Below are 14,143 nucleotides of genomic sequence, written 5' to 3'. Positions count from 1 at the left end.
ATGAAAAAAATTTTTGTTAAGTAATTTTCTACTAATATATAATTGCTCTGTTATTTTAAGAACATTGAGCACTCTATTAGTATTAGTAATAAGAATTGCTGTAACTGGTGTGAGCCAGTGAGTGTGGTATTAACACACAATGACAGCCGATTTGCTTGATTGCTGCTCATCCAGCAATCAAGACCTGCTTTAAAACTGTTAACTGATTGTGCTTTAACCAACTCGCTTGGCAAGCTATTCCACAAATTAGCCAATTTATTAAATAAAAAGTTTTCACGACAGGCTTGCTTAGTGATTTCTTTAACATATTTTAAGCTGTGACCTCTCGTTTGAGTTTGTTGAATACTAATTTTTTTGATTGTTTCTAAATCGTTAAAACCGTTGAAGAATTTAAAAAGTTGAATTATATCTCCTCGTTGCCTCCTTTTTGTCAAGGTAGTCAAGTCAAGAGCTTTTAGACGATACTCATAGTTGATTATTTTAAGTGATGGTATTAATCGAGTTGCACGATGTTGGACTCTTTCTAATAACTTAATTTCTCCCTTTCAAATAGGTGACCAAACTTGTACTGCAAACTCTAACAGTGGCCGCACAAAAGAAACATAAAGTATTCTCACCAGTCTAATATCTAAGCAAACGAAGCATTTTCTAATCCGACCAAACATTTGGTTGGCTTTGCCTACGCATTTTATAACATGATTTTTCCATTTCAGATTGCTTGAGAATATTACTCCAAGATCACTTTCAGATTCTGTTATGTTTAACTTTTGATCATTGATATAAAGGGGTGGTTTTTTGTTATTCCGGCCAAAGTGCATGACCATACATTTTGAAATATTAAATTTCACAAGCCCGTCTTGAGTCCACCTAAAAGCTAAATCAAGATCTGATTGCAAAGAAAGAGTTGATGCACTGGAAAGCATTTCATTCAAATTTTTGGTGTCATCTGCATACAGCTTAGTTAGATTTTTTAGAGTTTCAGCAAATCGTTTATAAATAGTACAAACAAGAATGGTCCAATTACTGACCCTTGTGGCACATTACTGGTAATTTCTGCCCAAGAGGATACATTTTCGCCTACCGCAACTCTTTGTTTTCTTTCTTTTAAAAATGCTTCAATCCATTGTATTGTCAGACCAGATATTCCATAAGCTGTAAGCTTAAGCAACAATCTTTTATGTGGCACTGTGTCAAATGCCCTGGAAAAATCTAAAAAGTTAACATCAACAGGTTTACCATTCTCTAAGGCGGTGGAAACAAAATCAAGTGTTTCAAGAAGATTCGTTAAGCATGATTTATTTTTGACAAAAACGTGCTGTTGCTTGACTATTAGTTTGAACTTATATAGAAACGTTTCAAGTTTACATCTGATTATATCATTCCATTATTTTACATGCACTTGAGGTGAGTGATACAGGTCGGTAGTTTCCTGCTAAGGTTTTTTCACCTTTTTTGTACAGAGGAGTGATATTTTCTGATCTAAATTGCACTGGCAGTTAGCTGGTTTTAAACGATTCTTTAATAATATACGTAAGTGGAATAGCAAAGGCTGATGCACAGTTCTTTAAAATAACTGAATGTAAAATATCAACACCACTTGATTTGTTATCTTTTAAGTTTTTTAATCTTAGATAGACATCTTCATATGTAAAATCTTCATTTGTCATAATGAATGTTTCAGTAGTTCTTAAATCAAAAGAAGGCAGTGGACCATCATCTTCTTTCACAAATGCAGCTTGAAAATTCTTGTTTAAGATATCATCAATATCTTTTGAATTTTGAGTGGTTATACCATTTTCTCCCTTTAATGCTTTTATAGTATCTTTGACTGCTTGTTGATTGTTCATGTAGCTGTAGAGAAGCTTTGGATTCTTGATGGCTCTTTTTACCAGATTAAACTCAAAGTTTTCTCTCACTTTTTTAATCTCTTCTGCTACATTTTTGCAAATCATTTTGTATTTAGATTTCAAAACAGGGTCTTTCCATTTACAAGAGCAGTTTTTATATCTTAAATTTTGTTTGCTTCTAATAAGAAACTTTAACCTAGCATTAACCCAGACTGGTCTAATTTTTAAAGAGTTAATTGTCTTTTTAATTGGAGTAAAATGATTACATGCCACCTCAGTATAAAAATTCAGTTCATCAAACATTTCTTGGACATTTTTGTTACTGAAGCATTGTATCTAGTCAACATTTGAAATTAGATCAGATATTAGTTCAAAATTGGAATTAGCAAACATAAATCTTTGCTTACTTTTATTGTCACAGATTGCTTTATCAGACAAGATGAAACTGAAACATATTATAAGATGGCCTCTGGTTATATTTCCCAGAACAAATTTTAAATCTATTTTGTTAATTCTCGATGACTGAGTTGTAAAGATTAAATTTAAGGTGCTCCCAAGTTGTTCATCTGACAGCTGGAAAGTTGGTATGTTAATATGCTGATAAAGAAAATTATCATTTAAAATATCTGTAAATATATATTCAATTCCATTCTCATTTGAAATTGCATCAACACAGCCATTTGACTAGTTGATTGATGTGAAATTAAAGTCGCCCATGATAAGTAAGTCTTTGAAGTTATTTTTGTCTATATATTTGCGTGCCAGGCCAACAACCACATCAAATTCTGCTATATCCAAAAAATCATTTGGCCTGTAGATACATCCAAGTAAATACTTGTCATTATCAAAATAAACAACTGCCCACACTTGTTCTAGTTTACAGGGATTTAGAACAGCATCATTTAGTTCATACGAGTCTAATGAGTTGTCTATATATAAACAAACACCCCCGCCTTTTCATCCGTCTGATCTGTCTTTTCTGTTTAGATGGTAACCTTCAATGTTTACAACTGAATCACTTTTAAACCATGTCTCAGTCACAGAAATTATATTTGGTTTGTATTGTTCAATTATCACTTTAAACTCATTTAACTTCTAAATCTAGAGAGGTAGCATTTAGGTATAAACATGACAGCTTTTTAATTTCATTGCAATCTGACACTGAATTATGTATACAATTATTGATCTGATTTCTTTTTGAATTTGATGATCTTATTGCCACGGATGCCATACCAAAAGGGGTCATTGTCCGGTCTTGCTTGATTCATTTTATTTATTTCAGTTCTGAGGTTAAAATCTTGGAGTCTCTGAACCTCAGTCAAATCTGGACTAAGATAAATATCTTTATGTGCGACATTACTTCTCAATTTTTTAGCTGATGCTAATATTGTGATGCGAAGAACATCCTCAGCTAATTCAACAAGAATTGGACCTGGTTTATTAGTTTTAGATCTCAGCCGTCTAACAAATTTTGGTGTTACTTTCTCTTGATTTATGAGCTTAAAAGTTCATCACTCTATTGTTTAGAATAAATTTAAAAGTTGTTTAAATATATATATATATATATATATATATATATATATATATATATATATATATATATATATATATATATATATATATATATATATATATATATATATATACATATATATATATATATATATACATATATTTAAACAACTTTAAAATGTATTCTACACAATAGAGTGCTCAATGTTCTTAAAAGTTTTTACACTGTGTTTTATCATCAAAGATTCATCAGAAATGCATGTATATGCAGAAATGCAAAATATGTATATATATATATATATATATATATATATATATATATATATATATATATATATATATATATATATATATATATATATATATATATATATATATATGTATTTAAACAACTTTAAAATGTATTCTATACAACTTTAAAATGTATTTTATACACTAGACTGCTCAATGTTCTTAAAAGAACAGAGCAATTATGTACTAGCAGAAAGGCACTTAACAAAAATTTATTTTCATTTTACAATGCGATAAAAATAAAAAAAATGCAACTGCATAGACAAAAATGTTTGTCTGTTAAATAAACAATACCTTTCTAACAATGTCGTATACCAAACCACTGTAATCTCGGGAGATCCTCAATGCAAAAATAAAATTTATTTTGGTATAAGTGAAACCACATTTAAATTAAGATATGCCAACCATCTTAAATCTTTTAATGTATCCAAATATGAAAATGACACTGAACTTTCCAAAGAAATATGGAAGCTAAAATCAAAAAATATAAAATCTGTAGTTACAAGGAAAATAATAGCACGATGTAATCCGTACAATCAAGCATCTAAAGTTTGCAACCTTTGTCTCCGCGAGAACTTTCATATATTGTCATATAAAGGAGAAAACTTACTAAATAAAAGAAATGAAATAGTATCAAAGTGCCGGCATTTAAAGAAATTTTTACTATCCTTGTTCGACACCGCGGACTGAAGCCTTTGACGTCTTTTTGTTTTTGTTTTGTTTTGTTTTTGTAACGTCGGAACTCGTTCTACTGTAATTTTAAATTGTAATTTTTAAACGGTTTTTAGGTGACGAAATACAGAATGGCTGATGATTGCCGAAAGGCATAAAACTCAGAGTTCCATCAAAAGTTGTTTTAATTCATTTTATAAAAATAAAAAAAATAAAAAAAAAAAAAAAATGTATATATATATATATATATATATATATATATATATATATATATATATATATATATAAATATATATGTATTTTTCAATTATTCACCTCCCCAAGGCCGAGAGGGGAGAGGAGGCTACTTTTTGTGGTTACAACCCTCTCTCAACTCTATAACTCCGAAACACGAACAAGGCCGCTACGCGGAGAAACAAGTTGAGCGCGGTACTAAGCTTTAAGCAGTTTTAATTAAGTTAAGCGGCAACTAAGCATTAAGCAGTTTTTAGGAAATAAGCAAGCTTTAAAATTAACTGTTAACATTATAAACCTATTAGTAAAAAAGAAAAGAGTACTAATTCGAATTAGGTATCGGCTTGTTCCGATCGGCATTGGCCAAAAGTAGACATCGGTGCATCTTTATTAACAAGGCATTATAAAGAGGCCAATTATAAACATTTGTATTAAACTATTAAACGTTTTTTAAAAGCAATAGTTTACACAAACCTAATTCTATTTTTTTAATTTGCATTTTTAAACTTTAGTAAATTTCAATAACCGCTGAATTTTTCTCCTTCTTCTTAACAAAGAAAAAAAGTTAAAGCATTTTTCTTTGAAAAAAATTTTACAAAAAATTAGAAGCCTACTTTTGTCACTGTAATAATTAGGGGAAGTTTATAACAGCTTATAAATATTTTACATGACTACTATGATCCATGTCTAGCTCATATTACACCAGTTTTAAGGACTTTCAACTTATTTTGTACTAATTACTTAAACTAATAACAAATAATACTACAGCATACATACACACATTTTCCTTATTGACTATTCGCATCACATGTAAAGCTATAAAAAAATGAAACCAATTCACTACTCTCACCGGACCTCGTTTTACTGCAACAAATCACTGCACTTACTATGAAATGAATACAAGTTGTACTGAACTTCACTAAGTGTCCTCTGGTATCAGTGTCAATGCAGAAGTATGTGGCAATTGTCCTGATGGGATACCCTGAGAATAGTTATTTTGGGATTACACAAAGGAATAGTCTAACACAAAGATACCCTGGTGTACACCCAGAGTGGAACTTCTTATGGGATACCAGTCTCGAATGAAAGCTGGAGATCTTCTTGTATTCAAACTGTACCATAAGGCGCGAATCCACACCATACTCAAGACGTCCATGACACGCATTTAAAATGTATGTTAACTTTACTAATAATACCAACCAAATAATATCCGCTTATAAAACGAATAATTCTGCCCTGCGACTGACACTCTTGCGCATTACACTAACAACTTTACATTTGCACAACAATTAATGACTCTTACTTTCCTAGACTATTTTTTCTATTTCTGTTTATATTTACTACATTGATTTATGAATCATTTTTAGTATTTCTCTTGTTGTTTTCCACTAGACATCTATCCTTTTGTACTATTATCTCAATCTGCTACACCCATTTTAACTTATTATGCTACTCTAAGTCGTTCATTAATCATTGCAGTTCTACTAGAATAAATTGCATTCAATACATTAAAATGCATTGCATTGCATTATCATGTAAAAGCGTTTAAAAACTTGTGGCTCTGGGTAAAATAAGTTTTTTTAAATTGTAGATAGAAACAATAGCTATTGTACCTAGAGCCGTTCTTTAAGGTGGCACACAACTGAAAACAAGTTTTTTTGTAAATAATCAAAATTTTGATTTTTTTTTTTTAATGACAATTATTTTATATTAAAATAAAATAAAAAACAGATAATTTTTTTTTTTAATTAATTTTATTATCCATAATGGCCAAAAATGGGTTGTAAAACATGTGTTTTTAGTAAATCTTCAAAACCTAATAACTTAATTTTGCCTCAACTACTGAAACTAAAATTTTGAACATAGCTTCCTAATCATATTTCACCCTGTTTGACCGTGGGAATTTTTATAATTTAAATTATTTCATGAAATATTGCATTTCTAACAAAATCACCTAATATATATATGAAATATCAATAAATTCAGCACTATAAACATCAATATTTCACTTTCTATAACTTTTTATGAAAATTCTGAGGGTTAAATGAAGTATTATATTATGATAAACAAATCCTGAAAATTGTATTATGTAATTCTGTTTTGTTAATGAGAAAATGTGTTTCAAAGTTTAAAAAAATACATATTGAGAAAAAAGCAAAAATAAGAAAAAAATATATAACAACATAAAAATTATCAAAATCCACCAGAGATGTAACTATCAGTTGTTTCTTTTATTTGCTGATCGTCTATGAAACCTTTTTTAACTGCTCTTATTTTTTTTCTCTGCATTTTACTTTTATCCGTTGACTTTGACTTCATATGTCGAATTCTGGTTTTGTCAACTTTACTTGACGAAGCTAATGTAACAATTCCACTCAAGCCAAAGTATTTTAAAACTTCTAATACACCATTAGCACCATCATTATAATGCAGCACTGCTGAGTATGTTCCCATTTCAATTGTAGACTTACTAACAAATGTGTGCTTTGGTACGCGAGACCATATAATAGAATTTAATGCTTCATTGGCATTTTGCGTCGTTCCATGCAAACATTTAATTAGAAGATCATCAGCCTGAAGATCCTTGATGATTGGTAAAATAAGATTCTTAATCCAGATAGGTATACATGATTTTGATTTGTAATTTGTATTATTTAGAGCCCAATATTTGCACCAACTTGCCAATCCTCTTGGGCAAAACTGATGTTGCATTTGCTGGTTTTCAAAGTTGGTAAAATGAAATAAAATAGCATAAACTGCCTTTTTCATAGCATACAAGTTGTTGACATTTTGACGAATGGCCATGCCATAATAGTTTTGCATAGAATTTATACATTTTTCTGTTAGGTTACCTCTACCTGATAAAGGTGTTTTAGTGCCTTTGTGTGCTTTGACTAAATTTCTAAGTCGTGTACCCAATCTTTTTTGCACATGACCTACACATTCAAGTTTTATTGGAGTGATGTCAAAATCCTGGTAAGGGTTTGAGTTTTTGACATCTTTGAATGAAGAAGTGTCTCCATCACCTAGAAACTCTTTATAAATTAGATTATTTTTTTTAACCGAGCGATTAAAAATTGTTACTGCTCCTGCAGACTCCATACTTCCAGACGAAGATTTGTGATTTATTTCACATTGATGATCAATTATCCAACACTGATATTCTGGAGTTCCTTTTTTACTGTTCCACATTTTACAGCCCATGCAGTACTTAGACAAAACTTCAATATCAATGCATTTATCCCCAGAAATCGCAGTAACTACACCGTGCAATGAATTGTGACCGCGTTTCTGCCATGTACCATCAATTGAAACTCTTACACATGGTATATCCTGAGCAATGTCAACTTTTTTAGAGTCCTTAGTCGCTAATAACATACTTTTCTCTGAAGCACTTTTATAAGCTACCATAATAGTTTTGTTTAATTTTTGAAATCCATTTTCAGATATACATTTTAAGTTCATGCAAGATGAAAATGTTTTTATAGCTCCATAACCACAGCCTACTTCTCGAAAAGCTATTATTGCACGAATATTAACATCATATGGTGAGTTAGCTGTTACTGCATCAAATTTAGCATTTATTGATTTGTTTGATGAATTAAATCTTTTAACATAATCACAGTGTTCACATTTTAATTGAAACAAATGTGCAAATCCTTTTCTACTGGAATCAACATCTGTTAAAAGTAATGGCTGAAAGCAGTTGTTGCATGCAGTTTTAGCTATAAGTTCTTTAAGAATTGAAAAATTAATAAAAACAAAATAGTTATCTTTTCCAGAATCAAATGTATTCGAGTAGTTGGGTTTGATTTTCCTTTCACTAGAACAGCTACTTGCTGCTTGAGTTGTGGACGATGTCATCGTCGATGATAAGATGTAAGAAGAAGATGATTTTTTATTTCCAACAACACCATTCCATTTTCGTTTTATCCTTCTTGATAAATTTTGTTTAGTTTTATTTCCTTGTTTATTCATTTAAAAACAACTTTATTCCAACTAAATTGAAATCAATTTTTAAATTATTTGGTATAAAATGAGAGAAAAGTTACAGTATAAAAGACTAACATTAACAGATTAAAAACACTCTTGTTCGTAAATAAAATTTTGAATTATGACTTTTAAAACTGAAAACTAACAAGAGTCTGCGTATAACAAATTAAAACCAAGTTTGTGATGGTGTTTTACTGTTTTGAATTCAGAAAAACTCCTATGACTGATGGTTGCTAAGGCGTTGTTAGGGAATTTATTTTCAAGTGTCATCTACTAAAATGATATTAAATCAACTTTTATATCATTTTTGAGACTAATTTTTTTTTTTATATGTTCAAGGAATGGTTATAGAATCAAAATACCCAAAAATCTAAAAATTGATTTTTTTCAAAAAACTTGCTTTTTTTCAGTTGTGTGCCACCTTAAAAGCTAGGTTTAACTCCATAATAATTTTCCAACAATAATAGACTCATAAATTTGATTAAAAACTTATTTAATTATAGATTATTTTAAACAAATTTGTCTAGTGTTACTTGAATGCAACTCTTAATTAAATAACAAATTTGAAAAACAATTCTGAGCAAAATTGACAAATAAGTCAAAGGTAAAATGATAATTCCAAAACAACCGCAAAAAAAAAATTGCTCTGCACCAATCAAAATTCAACAATTCACCTCGTTATCATACAAATTCCTTATCGGAAAAACCCACGTCATGTATACGATATTTATTCAGTATAGCCTTAGGTACAAGCGAACAAAATGGTCCTAGCTACAGGACTTGATAGCCTCATAAAAACAAAAGAAGTTTTTTTATAACCTTGTGAAGCTAATAATTTCAATAGATAATTTAACAGTTGATATTCCCATTTGCTTTTACCCAGTAGGCACAGCGACGTGAAAAAAATATGTATTTTACTATACTTTTGGCACGTGACATTTAGGTAACATTTTGGTCCCCATGAAATGACCAAAAGGTGTAATTTATGGACGTACTTTTCACGTTACTTTTGGCACGTGACATTTAGGTGACTTTTTAGTCCCCATGAAATGACCAAAAAACGTGATTTATGGGCGTGCTTTTCACGTTACTTTTGGCAGTTGATTTTTAGCTGACATTTGGTACTTTTGGCACGTGATTTTTAGCTGACATTTTGGTCTCCATGAATTTTAAAGGTACCAAAAATATTTCTTTATAGCAATAATTATGCTTTACACTTGCGAGCCTTTGGATTTGTTTACAGAAAAAAAATTCAACGTTGAGGAAATATTTCATACGTGTTAAACTATATGGTTTCATTAGTCAGTAAAATAGTTCTTGACATGAACATTTTATATTTGTAATAAATGCTGTACTTTTGTTCAAATGTCATCCTTATATTGAATAAGTAAAAGTAAGTTCAAAGTCATAGATCTGCTTTTAACTTACGAAGAGCACACTTCAAATTTTATTTCATGAATCAGACGATATTTTCTCCCATAATAGCTAGCGACACCAAATTTAGCTATAAAGAAACGAACGAAATCTTAAATAATAATTATGAATATTGAATAATTATCTTAAAACACAAATTTTAAACAAAAAACCTTACTTGGTAGCTCGCCAACTACTTTAGCAAGTAGATTTTTCAGTGTTGCTATTTGTTTGCTTTGATCTAAAGTATCATTAATTTAATTTTAATAAAACAATCCTACATACAATTAAAAATATAAACAAATTAAAAAAGAATTTTGCCTTTTAATTTTTCATTCATCAAATTTTGTTGTATCTATATTTTTTTATAGAAAACGAATGAATTTTCTGCTGAAAAAAATAAAAACAATTTAATAATAAAAAACACTTTATACTGTGATTGCTAAAAGATAAATAAGGATTTGAAAAAAATTAATAACAAAAATGTCGATAATAATAATGAAAAAAAAAAGAAAAAGAGAAATCAAAGAATCAAGTTAAAAAAAAAAATTATATATCCATATAAATTTCATATAAACATCTCAAAAGTAATTAACTGATGTGTGTGGTGGTGTGATCATGATCACAATATAATGATATATCATTAGTAATAATAATGATATATCATTATTCACTTCATAAACATGCAGTAATATACAGAGTACAATAACACTTGACAAACATGCAGTACACAGAGTACATATCAGCAACAACTCAATTAATAGTCCGCATGCTTTAAGTTTCATTAAAAGTACTCTCAAGTCCCTCATAAAAAAAAAGGGGGGGACGTTTATTAATTTTTGGAAAAAATTCCCACCCACCCCAAGCTTATTAACATCCCCCCTCCCTCCCACCATTTATTAATTTTTACTTGTTATCAAAAAAAAAAAATAGGATAAAAAATCTGTAAAAAACGGCCTTAAAAATTTTAAAATAATTATTTCAGTCACTAAAAAAACAAAATTATTCAGTGTAAACAGACTTATTAATTCACCGATCGAGTAAATCTCGATTTATAGAAAATGACTATTTAACTTATTTTCTCACATAAATTATAAAGCTTATATTAACATGTTAAATCCTATTGAAATTATTATAAAACAACTGTTAGATAATGCATATTTGACCTCAAGCTACGTCAGATTTAAATAGTTTTATGTGTGTTTGTAAAAAATATATGTTTGGATTTATAAACTGAAATTTTTATATTGTAACATAAAAAAATTTTTTATATTGCAACATAAAAAAGTTTCTCCCTCCTTTTATTAATCCTTAAACTTGAAGTTTTACACGCTTTGAAAGCAGGGCCGTCGACACGGGGAGGCACTTTTTTTCTAAAAGACATTTTTTTTTAAGAAAATTCTAAATATAGAAAACTTTTTTTAAGGATTGACAATTGTTCTCCTCCCCTCCCCTCCCCCCACACTTCGAAACCGTGTCGTCAGCCCAGGAAAGTAGACCAAAATAAATGCTAAACAAATAGCAAAATGTAAATGTTATAAATAATATTTTATATCTTAAACATTTATACCATTATTCTTATAAATACTCTTACAAATAATATTTTATATCATAAACATTTAAATTATTATTTTTATAAAAGTATACGAGCATTTGAAAATAGAGGTAACATGACAATTTCAAATAAAAATCGGGAAATATCAATAATCAAAAGTAAATAAAATATTTTATATTTTAATTAAACTCTATTTATACATTCTATAGAATGTTATTTATGATGTAGGCAGGGCCGGCGCAAGGGCTATACGAATCATGTATTTGCTCTGCACTTCAATAAAGACAAGCAAAAGTTATAGTTGATTATTTGAAAGAATTTTGAAAGTTATTTGAAAGTTTATGATTCGTCATGGTGACAAAAAAGAAATCTTTAGAATTTTTTTAAAAAAAAAAACATAAATCAGATATCGAGAGTGAATACAAAAAACAAGCTAAGACATTGAATAAATTGTTCAAAACAATAATCAGTTGCAGTATCAATTGCAGGTAAGATTTGATATATTAGTACATTGATTACTTCTAAGTTAGTTAATAACCGCAAAATAATAATAACTTAGAGAGCTAATAGATTACCGTAATTTATGCTTCAATAACCATAAGAGCGAATTAATTTACAACCAAGTACCACCACAAGTACGTCAAGTTCACCATTTTCATTGGAGGTTTAGACTTTTTTTTTAAATATTGAATACAAATACAGTAAAATGTCTTGTTTTAAAGCAAAACCGTAACTCCTCTCATTGCGTTATGTAATTTTGTTAGACATGTTTCAAAAAAAGAAGAATCTTTACAAATTATGCGTGGCTAAGTTTTTTGATAATTGATCAAGCAAGAACGGAAAGTATGTAGGCGTACGAAAAAAGGATCCTTGATCTTAACCCACAAGGATTTTTTGTTGCTTGTAAAAGCCATTTAAAAAACTTTGTTGTCAATATGTGCTTCCCTGCAACTAGTGGGTAACTGATATTTTGAATTAATTCTGTCTCCTACTGGGTGCCTGACAAACCTAATTCTCCCTCTACTGAAAAATTTATCTACCCAGCCTACTCGCTTTCCTATGTAGCTGTTAACTTTTTCAGCTATATTCAGGAGGTTTATAACTTTTTTTCTGGATCAACCCATAGATAGAGTATATTAACGAGTCATGTAAATAATTTGGTTGTAAAACCTCTAATGAAATCCGTTGAAAGAGCAGGAATATCTTTGAACCTTTGCGATACCATTTTTAAAATTAATCAAGTACTAGACTGTTATACATCTTTTGATAGAGCTTTATTACAGTATTTTAAAGGTAAAAAAATTATTAAAATCAAACAATTTTACTAAAAGTTATTGCATTTTAAATGTCGAAGTATCGGAAAATGGGTTTATTAATCTAGGTTTTTTTAAATAAAAATTTTTTTTTGTTGTTGTTAAATTTTGAAATTTTTGATTTATTTTTTACATTTTATATATTTTAAATATACTATTCAATACTATTTTATATCATAATATATATTTAAATGTTATTGTTCAAATGTTATATTTTTTTTGGTTGAAATTTTGAATTTTTTTAAATATTTTTTACATTATATATATATATATATATATATATTATATATACTGTTAAATACTATTTTATATCTTAATATATATTTAAATTTTATTGTTCAAATGTTTATTACGATACGCCCTCTACCAACTATCCGTGTGTATGGCGGAACTTAAGTCAAAAATAGTTATCTATTTTGGATGAGTTAGTAGGGTGTCTGGGCGAGCTTTTTCTTATGAAATTTGGCAGTTAGCAAGAAAAAATGTTATTGCTGAAGTCTGAATACATTAGAAAAGAGTCTCTGCATTCCTTCAATTCACACCTGATCCACAAGCAACAAGGAAGTTTTAAAGGTCATTATAAACAAACTTTAACAAAAAGTAAAGTGTGCAGAACTAAAGATAAACCATTCTAATACTCATAAAAATCTATGTTGACACAAATTTCTAAAAAATTACAAAGCAAGTTCATACCATGCCACTCTTCAAAATACTGAAAAAAGCCTCGAACAGAATTTAGACAAAGAAAACGGTTCCGTTATGGTCGGAGTTACACGTACCTAAAATAATAATAGATTTGAGCAGATTTTAAAAATTTAAAAAAATCATACTCTAGAAAAATCATTTTTTAGTTCAAAATTCTCTTGTGTACAACATTAATGTTAGAAGGTACAAAAAAGAATTCATACTTAATTTCATAATAGTCAGTCGTTACTCTTATACTGGTAAAGCTGTAAGGTGAAGTAAGTAGATGAAAAATCAGTTAGCGTAAAAAGTATATTATTTTGGATCAATATTTTGTTCGTTTTGAGTTTTGCAAACGTTATTTACAATTGCCGCTAAAGATTTTTCGACATCTACAATGTTGGATAAATAGTGGTTTCATTGCAAGGTTTATATATATACATAAAGCAACCGGGTTAGAACCAAATTTATTTGATTTTCACATATGTGTATTAAAAATTGAGAAATGCTATTTAAAGAAAAAGAATATTTACACTTTGCTTTACTGGTGAGGAAGTGCTAGGGTTTAAAAGGTTTATTTAAAAGGTTTATTATCTCCTTCTAGTTTAGGCGTATATTTTCTTAAATTT

General features: G+C 29.0%; 1 protein-coding gene across 1 annotated transcript in view; it reads left to right on the top strand.

The window, feature by feature from the left end:
- LOC136091195 (uncharacterized) overlaps positions 1-12,005 on the top strand; it is a 42,494-nt gene extending 30,489 nt beyond the window's left edge. The window contains exon 3 of the mRNA XM_065818221.1: positions 11,746-12,005. Coding sequence (XP_065674293.1) covers positions 11,746-11,799 — 54 coding nt within the window. The 3' untranslated portion in view covers positions 11,800-12,005. The remainder of the gene's footprint in view (positions 1-11,745) is intronic.
- The last annotated feature ends 2,138 nt before the right edge of the window (positions 12,006-14,143 follow it).

This window comes from Hydra vulgaris, chromosome 14, assembly GCF_038396675.1.
Source record: "Hydra vulgaris chromosome 14, alternate assembly HydraT2T_AEP".
NCBI lineage: Eukaryota > Metazoa > Cnidaria > Hydrozoa > Anthoathecata > Hydridae > Hydra > Hydra vulgaris.
Note: the sequence above shows the minus strand (reverse complement) of the source record. Positions and strands in the feature narration are given on the sequence as shown.